The sequence below is a fragment of the Microtus oregoni genome, unplaced genomic scaffold (genome assembly GCF_018167655.1).
Source record: "Microtus oregoni isolate MIOR12 unplaced genomic scaffold, Mior012 000014F_ref0000157, whole genome shotgun sequence".
In the NCBI taxonomy this organism is placed as follows: Eukaryota; Metazoa; Chordata; class Mammalia; order Rodentia; family Cricetidae; genus Microtus; species Microtus oregoni.
In genome coordinates, this window is record NW_024543073.1 from 39,548,053 (window position 1) to 39,566,819 (window position 18,767).

General features: G+C 40.7%; 1 protein-coding gene across 3 annotated transcripts in view; it reads right to left on the reverse strand.

Annotated features, from left to right (window-relative positions):
* Positions 1-18,767, reverse strand: part of Large1 (LARGE xylosyl- and glucuronyltransferase 1) — a 510,741-nt gene that overhangs the window by 22,775 nt on the left and 469,199 nt on the right. For all 3 annotated transcript variants that reach the window (XM_041663357.1, XM_041663358.1, XM_041663359.1), the window contains one exon: positions 11,096-11,374. In XM_041663357.1, coding sequence (XP_041519291.1) covers positions 11,096-11,374 — 279 coding nt within the window. The remainder of the gene's footprint in view (positions 1-11,095; positions 11,375-18,767) is intronic.

Sequence of the window (18,767 nt, forward strand, 5' to 3'; positions counted from 1 at the left end):
CCTGTTATTTTGCCTCTCCAAGCCTTAAAGGCCCATGATGTAACACAGGGCAGCTCCACATGCTTCTGAGGATTATATGTGCATCTTAAAAGACAATATGTATATACTTCCCTGCTCCCATATCCATCCTCCCTTTATCCCAACCATCCCATTCCCCCAAGCTCTCCCCATCCTCCCCTTCTCACTTTTCTCTCCCTAATTAAGGGAGCCATTTTAGGGTTGGCAAGAGCCTTGACTCTAGAGGGGTTCCCAGGGGTCCAGAGAGATGTACCCAAATAGGTCCTTGGGCAGCTGAGGAGAGAGAGCCTGAAATGGCCCGATCCTATAGCCATACTAATGAATATCTTGCATATCACCATAGAACCTTCATCTGGCGATGGATGGAGATAAAGACAGAGACCCACGTTGGAGCACTGGACTGAGCTTCCAAGGTCCAAATGAGGAACAGAAGGAGGGAGAACATGAACAAGGAAGTCAAGACCGCGAGGGGTGCACCCACCCACTGAGACGGTGGGGCTGATCTATTGGGAGCTCACCAAGGCCAGCTGGACTGGGACTGAAAAAGCATGGGATAAAACGAGACTCTCTGAACATGGTGGACAATGAGGGCTGATGAGAAGCCAAGAAAATGGGCACTGGGTTTTGATCCTACTGCATGTACTGGCTTTGTGGGAACCTAGCCTGTTGGGATGCTCACCTTCCTAGACCTGGATAGAGGGGGGGAGGACCTTGGACTGCCCACAAGGCAGGGAACCATGACTGCTCTTTGGACTAGAGAGGGAGGGTAGGGGCGGGGGGGTGTGGGAAGTGGAGGGAAGGGGGAGGGAAAAGGGAGGCAGGGAGGAGGCAGAAATTTTTAATAAAAAAAGAAAAAATTGATCTTGAAAAAAAAGACAATATGTAAAAGCATCTCTAGGGATATGTGGGGTCCAGCAGGCACTATCTTAGATACAGAGGAAATCCATGCTGACAAATGACAGTAAGAAAAGGGCCCTTTAACAATGTTATTGAATCACGTATACCCAGTGACTTTACTTTTCTCTCACGTACAATTTTGAACTATATGAACTCTACAGTCCCTTTCAATTCGTATTGTTTATGATGTTGCAGTAAATGTAATTCCCTATAGAGCCACCCAGCCTTATACCAGTGTACTCCTTTCTGCCCTGCTATGTATGGATAGGTAGAAAAGGTCACTGGAAATTTGTTGCGGAAGGTCCTTCGGCTCATCCAGCCAATAGCAGCTGAAATACCAGCCCATCGGGGCATGGTCTCTCTTCCTTTAAAAAAGCGGCCACTTTCCTTCTGTCTCTCTCTTACTTCCTGCTCCGCTTCCAGTAACTAGACTCCCTTCCTGACTGCACAGAGGGCTGTTGTCTGGGACAGTGATCTGTAAGTTTTTTCCCCTTTAAATAAATAACCATTCTATTAATCATAATTCCAAACTGGTGTGGGATTGTTGTGACTTAGACCTTCGCCTTCATCTGGCCCCCAACGTGTGGACAACTGTATCCACATAAAGCCTGAGACAGCTTTGAAAGTAATTCTAGAACAAAATGAAAGCATTGCTCCTGATTTCTTGGTAGCAGCAATTTCTCAGTTCTGCTCTGCTTGCTAGAGGTAAGCAAGCGCTCTTATCTAAGAGCGGCTTCCTGACTCAGCTTTAGCTACAAAACCCTTGAGCTATTAAGAGGTCCGGCCAAGAAACACTTAAATGGTGTTGATAAAAGCCGACTGAATGCTTGTTTGTTTTTAGCCGTAGCAGGAAAAAAGTTGTGCTGTTTTAAAATGCTGGCTTTCTGGATTGTCCTGCCAGAGCAAACTCTGACTCTTTTACGCAGGCGGTTCGTGCAGTTTGCAATCACAGGCTGCTGAAGCCCGCTTGCTGGCAGGGACCTTGAAATGCCATAGAGTTGTGGCAATAAACATGGCGACAGCCTGTATCTCTGCCATGAGGCTGGAAATCTAAGGAATGGGCTGGATCTAGCCGCCAAAGCCACAGCTTTACTCCTACCAATATTGCTTGGTAAAAAAATAATAGAAAAAAAAGAAGAAAAAACCAAAAAATATTGCTTGGTAAATTAAATACTCATGTGGTCAAAAAAGAGACATATACAGTAAAAGAAAGATTCAAAGTCAAAGAAAATGTTTAAATGATTTACAGTGTGTTAAAAATATATGCAAGCTAAAAGTTAAAGTTCTTAAAAGTAAAAAAAGGAAGAAAGAGCGTAGTTGGGTGTGGTAGTACACACCTTTAATCCCAACGCTTGGGAGGCAGAGGGAGATTGACCTCTGTGACTTCAAGGTGTGGTAGCACACGCCTTTAATCCCAGTGTCCAGAAGGCAGAGACAAACAGATCTCTGTGAGTTCAAGGTGTTGTAGCATACACCTTTAATCCCAATGCCTGGGAGGCAGAGACAGGTGGATCTCTAAGAGTTCAAGGACAGCCTGGTCTACAGAGTTATTCCGGATCAAAGATATATGGAGAACCTGTCTCAAAAAGCAAAAAGTTGAGACGCAGCGGAGCGGAGGCGCGGCCAGACGCAGCAGAGCAACACCGCATACAGGAAGAGGCTTTCGGGGACCGGCGCAGAGGCAGACCCAAGCGGCGGGGACAGGCGTGCAATAAGGAGAGCAGATCGCCCTACTACAATTGAATCAAAGAGGTAGGCCTTTGGTTGGCCAGGTAACTGGCACAAGGGGAGCCTGGTCCTGTCCTGAAGATCCTTCGGAGGGGTGAGAGGGTTCTTGGCCTGCAGCAGGAACCACGAAAGAGTGAGGGCATTTTGTAAGCGGAGCCCTTGGCCAGCAGGGAAACCTGATCCGGTTTTTAAAGGACCCATTGGATAGGATCAATAGGAGGAGATGGGCAGGCGCCAAGGCAAGAATTCACCCAATAACCCGAAAAACAACATGAAAACATCAGAACCCAATGATCTTACAACAGAAGTATTTGAACAACCTAACACAGAAGAAGTGGAAAAAATTGACTTTATGAAGATAATAGAGTCCCTTAAACAACATGTAAAAAATGCCCTTATAGAAATGGATGAGAAGTATAACAAAAAGTTTGAAGAAATGAGTAAATACGTACATGATACCCTGGGAAACCAAGAAAAAACCATCAAACAGGTAATGGAAACAGTTCAAGAATTGAAAACTGAAATGAAGGCAAAGAAGAAAATACAAACTGAGGACCAGCTGGATATGGAAAATCTAGGCCAACGAGCAGAGTCTACAGAAACAAGCATAATCAATAGAATACAAGAGCTAGAAGAAAGACTCTCAGATGCTGAGGACACCATAGAGAAAATAAACGAACAGATCAAAGAAAACAGCAAAGCCAACAAATTCTCAATACAAAACATTCAGGAACTATGGGACACAATAAAAAAACCAAACCTAAGAATAATAGGAATAGAAGAAGGAGAAGAGTCACAGCTCAAAGGCCCAGAAAATATTTTCAACAAAATTATGGAAGAAAACTTTCCCAACTTAAAGAAAGATATTCATTTAAATATTCAAGAAGCATACAGAACACCAAACAGACTGGATCAAAGAAAAACATCTCCTCGCCATATAATAATCAAAACACAAAATATACAGGTTAAAGAAAGAATATTAAGAGCTGCAAAAGAAAAAGGGCAAGTAACTTATAAAGGTAAACCGATCAGACTTACACCTGACTTCTCGATGGAAACTATGAAAGCCAGAAGGTCCTGGATAGAGGTTCTGCAGAAGCTAAGAGACCATGGATGCAAACCCAAGCTACTATACCCAGCCAGGCTATCGTTCATTATCAATGGAGAAAACAAGACATTCCAGGATAAGAACAAATTTAAACAATACGTAGCCACAAATCCAGCCCTACAGAAAGGAAGAGAAGGAAAATCGCAACCCAAGGAATCCAACATTGCCAACACTGCCTACAATAACCCAGGCATCTAATGACCCTTCACGAGCACATCTCAAAGAAGGGAGACACACAATCTCTACTACCAAAAGCAATAAGAATAACCGGAGTAAACAACCACTGGTCATTAATATCACTTAATATTAATTGGGTCAATTCAGCTATAAAAAGGCACAGGCTAAAAGATTGGATACGAAAACAGGATCCAACATTCTGCTGTTTGCAAGAAACACATCTCAACCACAAAGACAGGCACCTACTCAGAGTAAAGGGTTGGGAAAAGGTGTTTCAAGCAAATGGTCCTAAGAAAAAAGCAGGTGTGGCCATACTAATTTCTAACAAAACTGACTTCAAACTAAAATCAATCAGAAGAGACCAAGACGGTCACTTTATACTCATAACAGGAACAATTCATCAGGAGGACGTCTCAATCCTGAATATATACGCCCCCAATATAAAAGCACCTACTTATGTAAAAGAAATATTACTAGAACTCAAGGCAGACATCAAACCACACACACTAGAAGTAGGAGACTTCAACACACCTCTCTCTCCAAGGGACAGGTCAATCAGACAGAAACCTAATAGAGAATTAAGAGAATTATTGGAGGTAATGAAGCAAATGGACTTAACAGACATCTATAGAACATTCCACCCAAATAGGAAAGAATATACCTTCTTCTCTGCAGCTCATGGAACCTTCTCAAAAATTGACCACATACTCGGAAACAAAGGAAACCTCCACAGATACAAAAAAATATCAGTGTCCACCTGTGTCTTATCAGATCATCACGGATTAAAGTTAGAAGGCAACAACCACGCTGCCCCCAAAAAACCGACAAACTCATGGAAACTGAACAGTCAACTACTGAACCACACCTGGGTCAAGGAAGAAATCAAGAAAGAAATTAAAGTCTTCCTTGAATTTAATGAAAATAAAGGGACAACATACTCAAACCTATGGGACACAATGAAAGCAGTGCTAAGAGGAAAGTTCATAGCACTAAGTGCCCACTTAAAGAAAACGGAGAATGCATACATTGGGGACTTAAAAACACACCTGAAAGCTCTAGAAAAAAAAGAAGCAGACGCGCCCAGGAGAAGTAGAAGACTGGAAATAATAAAACTGAGGGCTGAAATCAACAAAATAGAAACACAGAAAACAGTCCAAAGAATCAATGAAACAAAAAGTTGGTTCTTGGAGAAAATCAACAAGATCGACAAACCCCTATCCAAACTAATTAAACGACAGAGAGAGAACACGCAAATAAATAAGATCAGAAATGAAAAGGGGGACATAACCACAGACACAGAGGAAATTCAGAGAATCATTAGATCTTACTACAAAAGCCTGTATGCCACAAAACTGGAAAATACAAAAGAAATGGACATTTTTTAAATAAGTATCATATACCAAAGCTAAACCAAGACCAGGTGAATGATCTAAATAGACCGGTCTCTCGCGAAGAATTAGAAATGGTTATCAAAAATCTCCCTTCGAAAAAAAGCCCAGGACCAGATGGTTTCAATGCAGAATTCTACCAGAACTTCCAAGAAGAACTAATACCTATACTCCTTAATGTATTTCACAATATAGAATCAGAAGAGTCATTGCCAAATTCCTTTTATGAAGCTACAGTTACCCTGATACCAAAACCACAAAAAGACCCAACCAAGAAAGAGAATTACAGACCGATCTCACTCATGAACATCGACGCAAAAATTTTCAATAAAATACTGGCAAACCGAATCCAAGAACACATAAGAAAAATTATCCATTATGATCAAGTAGGCTTCATCCCAGAGATGCAGGGCTGGTTCAACATATGCAAATCTATCAATGTAATCCACCATATAAATAAACTGAAAGAAAAAACCATATGATCATTTCACTAGATGCTGAAAAAGCATTCGACAAAATTCAACACCCCTTTATGATAAAGGTCTTGGAGAGAATAGGGATACAAGGGTCCTACCTAAATATAATAAAAACTATTTACAGCAAGCCAACAGCTAACATTAAATTAAACGGAGAAAAACTCAAAGCCATCCCACTAAAATCAGGAACACGACAAGGATGTCCACTCTCGCCATACCTCTTCAATATAGTGCTTGAAATTCTAGCAATAGCAATAAGACAACATAAGGAGATCAAGGGGATTCGTATTGGAAAGGAAGAAGTTAAGCTTTCGTTATTTGCAGATGATATGATAGTGTACATAAGCGACCCCAAAAATTCTACCAAAGAACTTATACAGCTGAAAAACAGCTTTAGTAATGTGGCAGGATACAAGATCAACTCCAAAAAATCAGTTGCCTTCCTATACACTAAGGATAAGGAAGCAGAGAGGGAAATCAAAGAAGCATTACCTTTCACGATAGCCACAAATAGCATAAAATACCTTGGGGTAACCCTGACCAAGGAAGTGAAAGATCTATTTGACAAGAACTATAAGTCTTTGAAGAAAGAAATTGAAGAAGACACCAGAAAATGGAAAGACCTCCCTTGCTCTTGGATTGGGAGGATCAACATAGTAATAATGGCAATTCTACCAAAAGCAATCTATAGATTCGATGCAATCCCCATCAAAATCCCATCAAAATTCTTCACAGATCTGGAGAAGACAATAATCAACTTTATATGGAAAAACAAAAAAACCCAGGATAGCCAAAACAATCTTATACAATAAAGGATTGTCTGGAGGCATTACCATCCCTGACTTCAAACTCTATTACAGAGCTACAGTATTGAAAACAGCTTGGTATTGGCATAAAAACAGAGAAGTCGACCAATGGAATCGAATAGAAGACCCTGACATTAACCCACAAACCTATGAACACCTGATCTTCGATAAAGGAGCTAAAAGTATACAATGGAAAAAAGAGAGCATCTTCAACAAATGGTGCTGGCAAAACTGGATGTCAATCTGTAGAAGAATGAAAATAGATCCATATCTATCACCATGCACAAAACTCAAATCCAAATGGATTAAAGACCTCAATATCAGTCCGAACACACTGAACCTGATAGAAGAGAAAGTGGGAAGTACTCTACAGCACATGGGCACAGGAGACCACTTCCTATGTATAACCCCAGCAGCACAGACACTAAGGGCATCATTGAATAAATGGGACTTCCTGAGGCTGAGAAGCTTCTGTAAAGCAAAGGACACTGTCACTAAGAGAAAAAGACAACCCACTGACTGGGAGAAGATCTTCAACAACCCTGCAACTGACAAAGGTTTGATCTCCAAAATATATAAAGAACTCAAGAAACTAGACCCTAAAAGGCTAATCAACCCAATTATAAAATGGGGCACTGATCTGAACAGAGAATTCTCAACAGAAGAACTTCAAATGGCCAAAAGACACTTAAGGTCATGCTCAACTTCCTTAGCGATCAGGGAAATGCAAATCAAGACAACTTTAAGATACCACCTTACACCTGTCAGAATGGCTAAAATAAAAAACACCAATGATAGCCTTTGCTGGAGAGGTTGTGGAGAAAGGGGTACACTCACCCATTGCTGGTGGGAATGCAAACTTGTGCAACCACTCTGGAAAGCAGTGTTTCGGTTTCTCAGGAAATTCGGGATCAACCTACCCCTGGATCCAGCAATACCACTCTTGGGAATATACCCAAGAGAGGCCCTATCATACAACAAAAGTATATGCTCAACTATGTTCATGGCAGCATTGTTTGTAATAGCCAGAACCTGGAAACAACCTAGATGCCCTTCAACGGAAGAATGGATGAAGAAAGTATGGAATATATACATATTAGAGTATTACTCAGCAGTAAAAAACAAGGACTTCTTGAATTTTGCATACAAATGGATGGAAATAGAAAACACTATCCTGAGTGAGGTAAGCCAGACCCAAAAAGAGGAACATGGGATGTACTCACTCATATTTGGTTTCTAGCCATAAATAAAGGACATTGAGCTTATAATTCATGTTCCTAGAGAAGCTAAATAAGAAGGTGAATCCAAAGACAAACACATAGGCATCCTCATGAATATTAACCTTCATCAGGCGATGAAAGGAGACAGAGACAGAGACCCACATGGGAGCACCGGACAGAAATCTCAAGGTCCAAATCAGGAGCAGAAGGAGACGGAGCACGAGCAAGGAACTCAGGACCACGAGGGGTGCACCCACACACTAAGACAATGGGGATGTTCTATTGGGATCTCACCAAGGCCAGCTGGCCTAGGTCTGAAAAAGCATGGGATAAATCCGGACTAGCTGAACATAGCGGACAATGAGGAATACTGAGAATTCAAGAACAATTGCAGTGGGTTTTTGATCGTACTGCACATACTGGCTTTGTGGGAGCCTAGGCAGTTTGAATGCTCACCTTATGAGACCTGGATAGAGGTGGGCAGTCCTTGGGCTTCCCACAGGTCAGGGAACCCTGATTGCTCTTCGAGCAGATGAGGGAGGGGGACTTGATCGGGGGAGGGGGAGGGAAATGGGAAGCGGTTGTGGGGACGAGGCAGAAATCCTTAATAAATAAATAAATTAAAAAAAAGCAAAAAGTTAAAAGTAAAAATAAATGAAATAAAGGTTAAAATAAAGCTGCACAAAGATGGAAAATACACAGAAAATCTTGATACTGTATGCTATTATGCACTCCTTGAATTGTTTTAATGGTGAGGAAGGAGCAACATCTGCTAAAAGATATTTGTTTATAAATGCTGCTGAACTAATCCAACATAGATATTTTGAAAATACCTTGACTTCAGAATTTGGATCTAAGGATACGATACTTTGGAAAAGAGATTCTTCTTTTGATTTAACAGATGATGAAACCCTGTGTATTGCATCTATCCCAATATGGTATGATAGACCACACCCTCCTGAAAGGTTGCTGTGAACACCTTCAGAAAATTACTTCTCTCAAATGCCAAATGAGATAAACCTGGCACACAGGTTATACCATGAAAGACCTAAATAACAGCGCCCCCATACATCACAAAGCAGTTTGGAGAGAAAAAACAGTGCCCATATTCCCAAATATTGTTTATAAATGTTCTTTTACACTTAAAGGGGGATATGATATATATATATATATATATATATATATATATATATATATATATATATGAATAATTTGCATTGGTATGGATTTTAAGGTCAATTTTGTTATATGTATATGTGTTTCTGCTCTTGATTGAGGTATTGTGATTTGTAGTTCATTTTAAAAATGTAATGTATAGCCAGGCGGTGGTGGTGCACGCCTTTAATCCCAGCACTCGGGAGGCAGAGGCAGGCGGATCTCTGTGAGTTTGAGGCCAGCCTGGTCTACAAAAGCTAGTTCCAGGACAGGAACCAAAAAAGCTAAGGAGAAACCCTGTCTCGAAAAATCCACAAAAAAAAAAATGTAATGTATAATTAGGAAATATAGGTTGCTAATGGATAATCATCAATAATAATAAAGCTTGTAGTCATGTTAGTTAGATTTTCTAGATATACAGAGATATATTTCAGTTAGATAGGCATTCTTCATATCTTTCAAAGACTATAGAATATGGCATTTTAAATGTTTTAATAACTCAGGGTTTTTCATGACAATGAGACACTCTGCTCCTGGCAGCACCAATCTACTTCAAGACGAAGATGGGCATCGAAGAGGCTCGTTATGGAGTTTGATAGCCATTTGGGCAAGAAACTGCTCTTGCCTGGACTGTTGCATAAACTGGACAGAAAGAACTCGCAGAGAGAGGACTGCTGAACTTGCCTAAAGGTGAGATGATCTTTCGGGGTTCCTGATTTATGAAAGAGTCTGTGAGACATTCTGCAGGACACAGCAGATAGTGACTGAACTGACTTTGAAATTTCCTGTTTCATGGAAATGTCTGCTGGAAACTATGGGCCTGTAGGCCGAAGATGGATGCCCCAACATTACAGAGGAACTTTGGGTGACTGTCCAGGCAGTGAGATGTCTCTGTTATTTCTAGAGTTTGGTTAGGTAATATTGTATCCTTCTTGTGTCTTTGATGGAGTTAAAGAATATATAGATAGTTATAGTTTTCCTTAGTTATGATAAAAGATAAAGTAGATGTAAAAATTGTAACTGTAATTCTCGCTTGATAACTGTTTTGTTATATGTAATTTTGCTATGTTAAAGTTAAAGCCTTTCGTTTTTATTTAAACAGAAAAAGGGGAAATGATGGAGGAAGGTCATTGGCTAATAAAGAAACTGCCTTGGCCCATCTGATAGGGCAGAATTTAGATAGGCTGAGTAAACAGAACAGAATGCTGGGAGGAAGAGGAAGTGAGCTCAGAAATCATGCAGCTCCTCTCAGAGCCAGACGTGATGCAGTCAGCCACCAGGTCAGACATGCTGAATCTTTCCTGGTAAGCACACCTCGTCGTGCTACATAGATTATTAGAAATGGGTTAAGAGGCTGAAACTAATGGGCCAGGCAGTGTTTAAAAGAATACAATTTGTGTGTTGTTATTTCGGGGTATAAGCTAGCCAAGCGGCCAGGAGCCAGGCTGTGGGAAGAGGCCCACAGCTCTTACAATAGAAATTCATATGTTCTGAGATTAGTTGTCCTGTGCTGTGACTCCCCAGCTCCCTCTCCTCTAGTTACGCAACATAGAACAGCATCTTCCAGTCTTGTTCAGCAGCTTCCCATTTGTAAAATGAAGACAAAAATATGATCTGTGGCATGGACCACGAGAGGAGGAAACAGAATGAGATCTTATCTGTCAATCACTTTCTGGTACAAGTGCTTCAACATTTGCTAGGCATCATAATTACTTAGGTTTGCTTTAAAGAGCAGGCAGTGGTTTTTTGAGAATGGTTACAGGAAGTCTGTCTGCTGGAAAACTGGAAGAGGGACAGGCATTTTGAACAAAAAGGATCTTTCTATACCAAAATTAACATGTCACTATGGAAACTCAGATCCAGTCTATGCATGGAATAATAGAACTTTGTATGCATCTTCCAAACCTGTAGGGGCCCTTTAACAGGGTCCTACTGAAGGCAGGAACAATCTCTGGGCAGACCCTTTTCCCTTTTTTGGGTTTCAGTTGCCCTACCTATAAAAGGTGAGTGGCAGACTGGACAATGGTTCTGACTGAGGACCTTCTGGTCTAGTTCTTCATTATCCTATGTGACTGCCAGCCTGAAGAGTGAACAGTGCAGTCAGGTCCCCTGGGGTCCTTACCTGAGGTACTCATAGAGCCCATACATGGGCAGGAAGTCAATGTCAGATAAGAACACGTAGGGTGTGCTGATGTGCTTCATAGCCACATTGCGCAAGAGGTTGACAGGATAGAACTGACCCTCCTTATACACGATGTGGTAGCCCACATTGTGGCGGCTCATGAGCACCTCGGATCCCTGGGCATAGCGGAGGAACTGCTGGGCTTCAGCATCAGACAGGTAGAGGGCCAGGCTGATGGGCCCCTCCCAGTGCTTACAGATGGCCTCTAGCATCTGGAGTCTGGAAAAGAAGGGAAGAAAGCAGCATCAGCATACCACCTCTGAGTCTCTGCCTCTAGCATGTCCTGGATAATCAGATGCAAATCCAAATCTCTTGACTAAATATGACTAAGTCCATTACCAGTAAAGCAGACACAACACCTACCTTGTTGATCTTACTCTTCCTCTACTTGCAACTGACTGCATGGCACATTTCCCATTTTAAGTCTCATATTCATCTCCACTCACTCTAAGCTTCAGATTCATCCTCAAAGATGCTATGACTTGGCTGGGTTTTCTACCCAAGATTCATATATTGAAAGTCAGGTCCTCTGTGTGGTGGTATTGAGACTTTTAAGAGATGGGACTGAGGGAAGGTAGCTCAGTCATTTGGGGTGCTACACTTACAAAAGATGAATGTAGCTCTCATTGGATCTCAGTTAATTCTCACCAGTGTGGGTTATTAAAAATGACTCCCTTTGCTTCCTTTCTCACCAAAGATCTTGCCTTATTTTGGAAGTCCACTGTTTTTCATTTAATAGACAGGTGAAGGTGGGCACCTTTACTTCCAGCACTCGAGAGACAGAAGCAGGTGGATCTTTGTGAGGTCAAGGTCTGTTTGGTCTACAAAATGAGTTTCAGAAAAAAACAGATGGATACTTTATCTCAAAAAACTAATCTCCCAAAAATGAACATGAATACAGACAGACAGACAGACAAGACACACACACACACACACACACACACACACACGTTCTTGATTCCCTTTCTAGATGAAGCTGTTTTACTTCCTGCTTCTTTGTCATGTTTTGACAGCAAAGGGGGCCCTATGGTTCCTAACATTCACATGCATTTCTGTTCCCCTTGTCAAAAACCTAGTTCACTAGAGTCTAAGCAGGTGTTACATTTTGGATTTATAGCTTCTAATGCTGTAAAGTAAATAGATTTCTTTATAAGCATTTAGCCTCAGATATATTGTCATGGCAAAACAGAATAAATATTGCAAAATAAATGGACTGTATATGTGTGGGATTATAGCAAAGGTCTGAACTCTTCTATCCCAAATGCCAATTCTTTCTCAGCAAAGGCTTAAAAAAAAAAAAGATTGTGGGTCTCCTAAAACATTGACCATCTCCAGAAACTTGGTCCAAAACAACACTCAAACAAGCAACAAAATGAGAAATAACTATAAGTATTGACATATTCTGGTGCTAAACACCTTCCAGCATTCTCCCAGCACAGTTGTACAACTTGTTGTTGAAAGCAATGAGTCTCCAACTTTATTTGTGAACTTATTGCCCTGATATATAGATATAGAGAGAGATATAGACATTTACCTTATTGGGGTCTTGGAGTGGGTGAGAAAGTAATAAAATTAGTGTTTGGTGAAAGTAACAGAAAAAACACAGGGACAATGGAGACACAAGTGTATGTGGGGTAACTAAGGTGGTGCCATATTCAGTTTTCAGAATTTCCTGCTCCTGGAAGTCCTGAGCAACTTGGCAAAGCTAAGCTAGGCCTGGTGGCTAAGCATGCCTTAATTCAGGAGGCAAAGGTAACTGCTGTAAGATCGAGGCTAGCCTAAGGGCACAATAGCCCAGTCAGCCTGGGCTCCAGAGTGAGATGCCATCTCTAAAAAACCAAAAAGTAAATAAAAATCCAGACTAAACAGAAACAAACACATTAAACAACTTTGCAGGGCTACTGTGAAGAGCTAAGGGGATGGAGGAGTCACACGCAGTTCAAAGAAAGAACAGCAACAACAAAGGTGTCTCCAACCAGAATGAGGCAGCAAGCAGATTTGGCAATCAATCATGAAGATTCTATTTCAAAGGCATCAGACCATCAGAAGGGTCTGGTGTATAAAGCCTGTGCAAAAGACACAGCAAAAGCCTATTTCTGTGCTTTTTCTCCTGCTCAGCAAGAGGTACCCATGTAATCAATAGTCTCCCTGTCAGAGTGTCTGCTTTATTGGGGCAATTACCAAGAAATCGATTTTGTGCATAGAAATGCATGGAAACAAAAAGGGAACAGACATACCTGCCTCTGTTCAATGTCATTCACCCTGAACTTTGAAACTTTCTTTCAGTGATTCTATCAGTGGATACTGCCCTGATCAGCTGCTTCTTTTACTGGGAATGATTAAGAGGCTCGCCACGGTAAAATACATTTGTGTTTTCTGTCCCATTAACCACAGCCAATAAAATGCGATTTAAAGGCTGCTGAACTTGTGGGTCCATTTCCGAAGCAGGCTCCTGCTTTTACCTGGTCCCTGAGGATCTTTCCTGATGCTTCTGTGGAGGTGAGGGACCCTGAGCACCCACAGAGAACAATGGCTACGAAGCCTTTAAGATTTGAAAGCAAATCCTCTTGTGTAGATAGAAGTGCTGCTGGAGGCATGGGAAGCAGGATGTGTGTTTGATTTAAGAGAAGATGGTTTAACTCTGTCTGGTTTTGAATCTGCATTTTATAAGCTAAGTAGCAGGCCCCACCTGGTACAACCTTACTCCAAGATCCATAAAGGTTTTAGAATGAAAATATAGTCAGAGTACTTAACGTTCTCAGGAGAAAGGTGCGGTTGATGGAGGAAGGTCATTGGCTCATAATGAAACTGCCTTGGCCCATTTTATTGGTTAGAACATAGGTGGGTGGAGTAAACAGAACAGAATGCTGGGAGGAAGAGGAAGTGAGCTCAGACTCGATAGCTCTGCTCTCTGAGGCACACACAATGAAGCTCCGACCCAGGATGGACGTAGGCTAGAATCTTCCCAGTAAGCGCACCTTGGGGTGCTACACACATTACTAGAAATGGGCTAGTCCAGGTGCGAGAGTTAGCCGAGAAGAGGCTAGATATAATGGCCCAAGCAGTGTTTAAAAGAATACAGTTTGTGTGTTGTTATTTCTGGTAAAGCTAGCCAGTGGCGGGAGCTGGGTGTCGGAATGCAACCCTCAGCTCCCTACTACAGATGGTGCCAAATGTTTTCAGGAACGTTAGTGAGGAACAATTGCCTCATCTAGCCTCTTCTTCCCCAGAGCTGACCTTTCAGCAAGGATATGCAAACTGATAAACTGAGCTTCTCAGCAAGGACAATGATAGTATAAAAGGTGATACTGTAATGAACTTCTTACTACCTGCTGCTAGTAAGGTGCCAGCCAATTGATAGCTGTTATCATATTTAATATTCATAGTGACTATCAAGTGAAAGAAAGGAAGTGATTCTGTGAGTCAAGCAGCTGTAAATTAGAAGGGTGGCTGGCAGGACCCATGCATCTCCTGGGAGTACACAGGAGTGTAGAGTTTTTATTATATGGTAAGTACTGTTGAGCTGCTTGCTGTAATATAGATTCAGCAAGAAAATTCTGCTCTATCGATAGTCCATGATTCCCCAGAAGGATGTCTGGTTCTGGGTCTTTTATTGATGTTGCTACAGGGATTTCCATGGTCGTTTGGCCACAGGAGATTAATGAGAGGATGGAGAACAATTCCTCTGGGGAATTGTGAAAAGATGAAACTAATGGGAATACTATGGAAATAGATAAAAGTTCCTGTTTCTTTACTCCTATTCAGCATAATTTTATGAGTACCCCAACTGCTGTAAAACAAATTGCTTTATATGAACCCACCAAGGAATACTTAATGTGTCCTGTTGATTATATGTGAGGCACTGATTCCAGGAAATATTTCTTGGATAGATGATATTAGGAACTCTTTTGCACACTGGCAACTGAAAATTGGGAACATCTGATTACCCAGAGAAGGTTTAAAGTCTACATTTAGGCCTAAAATACCTGCTATAAGATCAAAGGGACATGGGGAAGGTGTACTTATAATTAAACCTAAAAAACTTAATGCTTACTATGCTACATGGTACAAAAACTACACCAGTCCTCTTGAAGAATGAAAGTTCTAGGTTTGTTTCTTAAGACTCAATGTCTAGTACCTTGAAACCAGAAAAGACAGCTAGACAGAATATTTTAGTTAGAATAAAAAGACAGAATCACCTGCTAACCTCAGAGGCCAGCTGTTTCCTTCCTGACCTGCCAAGAGAGGTGGTGCTCTTTGAGTGTAGAATTCATGATCTGTGACTAACTTTTGTTTCTCAGACATGGAGGAAAAAACTAGGTAGAAGGATTGGGGGACATTTTGATGTATCTTGAAAGTTCTTGAGACTTATGTAAAAATCCATGTTTTACATGCCTTGTTGTACATAATGGTTTCATTATTAGAAGGACAAATAAAAGGGGTCCTCTCTTAAAAAGACAGAGTGTGTATAATCAACACATCACTGTGCATGTCTCCATTCTTTCCACACTAACTCCATAACTCCTATTTGGGATGCTGGCATGTGGTGCCAAACGTGGACTTTATACTCAAGTCTGTTTAATGCAAAGTTTCACCAAAATCCAGGGAACTAGCCAGTGGATAGGTTCTAGGATCATAACCAACAAGCCATGTATTTCATTCACCTTGCCTGCATCCCAAATAAGAATGTGTGTTAGTTTCTTTTCTTGCTGATTTGAATAATAGCTGACAAAAAAAAAACTTAAGGGAGTCAGGGTTTATTTTGGCTCACAATTTTTGAAATGGTATAGTCCATCACGGTTGGAAAGCCAAAGTGGCAGGAGTGTGAGGCTGCTATTACATGATGTCTGCAGGCAGGAAGCAGAGAGGAGAGAGGAACTTCTGCCCCCAGTGATCCTTTTCTCCACAAGGTTCTACCACATAAAGCTTCTATAACCTTCCAAAACAGCACCAATAGCTGGGACCAAGTGTTTAGCCATTTGAGCCTATGGGAAACATTTTACATTCAAACAACAGTAAATGTGTTATTTTCATGCTCTCAGTCTCTATTCCTTTCCCTTCCTTTATTTTCTCTGACTCTGCCACAAAGGTCTATGTTTCTCTCATGGCTGTTGTTATTCATTCATGCCTGGTCCTTAAAGAGTATCCACCCCTATACAGTATCAACCACACAAAGCTCTGTGCATCTTTTTGATCCCTGAGCTGGGAAGATGAGACAGTTAGAAGAGGCAGATCTGGGCAAACCCAATTTTTTTGTTTTTGTTTTTTTATTGAGCTCTACATTTTTCTCTGCTCCCCTCCCTGCCTCTCCCCTCCCCCAAGGTCCCCACACTCACAATTTATTTGGGAGATCTTGTCTTTTCATACTTCCCATGTAGATTAGATCCATGTAAGTCTCTCCTAATGTCCTCATTGTTGTCTAAGTTCTCTGGGATTGTGGCTTGTAGGCTAGCTTTCTTTGGTTTATGTTTAAAAACCACCTATGAGTGAGTACATGTGATAACTGTCTGTGTCTGGGTTACTTCACTCAAAAAAAGGTTTTCTAGAGCCATTCATTTTCCTGCAAAATTCAAGATGTCGTTTTTTTTTTCCTGCTGTGTAGTACTCTATTATGTAAATGCACCATATTTTCCTTCTTCAATCTTCAGTCCAAGGGCATTTAGGTTGTTTCCAGGTTCTGGCTATGACAAACAAAACTGCTATGAACATAGTTGAGCATCCTTTGGCTATATATATATCCCAAAGTGGAATTACTGGGTCTTGAGGAAGGTTGTTTCCTAATTTTCTGAGAAATCACCACACTGACATCCAAAGTGGTTGTACCAGCTTGCATTCCCACCAGCAATGCAGGATTGTATCCTTTTCCCTACAACCTCTACAGCTTAAGTTGTCATCAGTGTTTTTGATCTTGGCCATTCTTACGGGTGTAAGATGAAATCTCAGAGTTGTTTTGATTTGCATTTCTCTGATGCCTAAGGATGTTGAACATTTCCTTAAGTGTCTTTCAGCCATTTTAGATTCTTCTGTTGAGAGTTCTCTGTTTAGATCTGTACTCCATTTTTTTTAAAATTGGATTATGTGTTCTTTTGGTGTCCATTTTTTTTTTGAGTTCTTTATATTTTAGAGATCAGACCTCTCTCTGATGTGGGGTTAGTGAAGATCTTTTCCCATTTTATATGCTGTCGTTTTATCTTGTTGACCATGTTCTTTGCTTTACAGAAGCTTTTCAGTTTCAGGAGGTCCCATTTATTAACTATTTCTCTAAGTGTCTGTGCTGCTGGGATCATATTTAAAAAGTGGGTTCCTGTGCCAATGCATTCAAGTGTACTTCCCAGTTTCTCTTCTATAAGGTTCAGCGTGGCTGGCTTTATGTTGAGGTCTTTGATCCATTTGGACTTGAGTTTTGCACAAGGTCTATTTTCATTCTTCTACATGTTGATATCCAGTTATGCCAGCACCATTTGTTAAATATGCTTTCATTTTCCATTTGATATTTTTTTTTGCTTGTTACAAATCAGGTGTTTGTAGGTGTGTATTAATATCTGGGTCTTCTATTCAGTTCCATTGGTCCTCTGGTCTGTTCTTATGCCAATACCAGGCTGTTTTCAGTACTATAGCTCTGTATTAGAGTTTGAAGTCAGGGATTGTGATGCCTTCAGAAGTTCTTTTATTGTACAAGATTGTTTTGGCTATCCTTTTTCCTTTTTTTTTTTTGGCTTTTCCATATGAAGATGAGTGTTGTTCTCTTCAGGTCTATGATGAATTTTCCTGGGATTTTGATGGGCATTGCATTGAATCTGTAGATTGCCTTTTTTACTATGTTAATTCTGCCTACCAAGAGATGGAAGATCTTTCCACTTTATGGTGTCTTCTTCAATTTCTTTCTTCAAAGATTAAAAAGTTCTTGTCATACAAGTCTTCCACTTGCTTGGTTAGAGTTACTCTGAAATATTTTATGCTATTTGTGGCGATTGTGAAAGGTGTTGTTTCTTTCATTTCTTTCCCAGCCCTTTAATCATTTGTGTACAGGAGGGCTATTGATTTTTTTGAGTTAATCTTGTATCCTGCTACATTAATGAAAGTGTTTATGAGTTGTAGAAGTTATTGGGATCAGTTATATAAACTATCATATCACCAGCAAACAGTGAGAGTTTGACTTCTTTTCTGATTTGTATCCCCTCGATCTCCTTTTGGTGTCTTATTGTTCTTGCTAGGACCTTAAGAACTATATTGAATAGATATGGAGAGAGTGGACAACCTTGTCTTGTTCCTGATTTCAGTGGAATTTCTGGGAGTTTCTCTCCATTTAGTTTGATGTTGGCTGTTGGCTTGCTGTATATTGCCTTAATTATGTTTAGGTATGCTCCTTATGTGCCTGCTTTCTCCATGACCTTTATCACGAACAGATGTTGTATTTTGTCAAAAACGTTTTTGGCATCTAATGAGATGATCATATGGTTTTTATATTTCAGTATGTTTATATGGTGGATTACATTGACAGATTTTTTTATTTAAATTTATTTATTTATTAAGGATTTCTGCCTCGTTCCCACAACCGCTTCCCATTTCCCTCCCCCTCCCTCGATCAAGTCCCCCTCCCTCATCTGCTCGA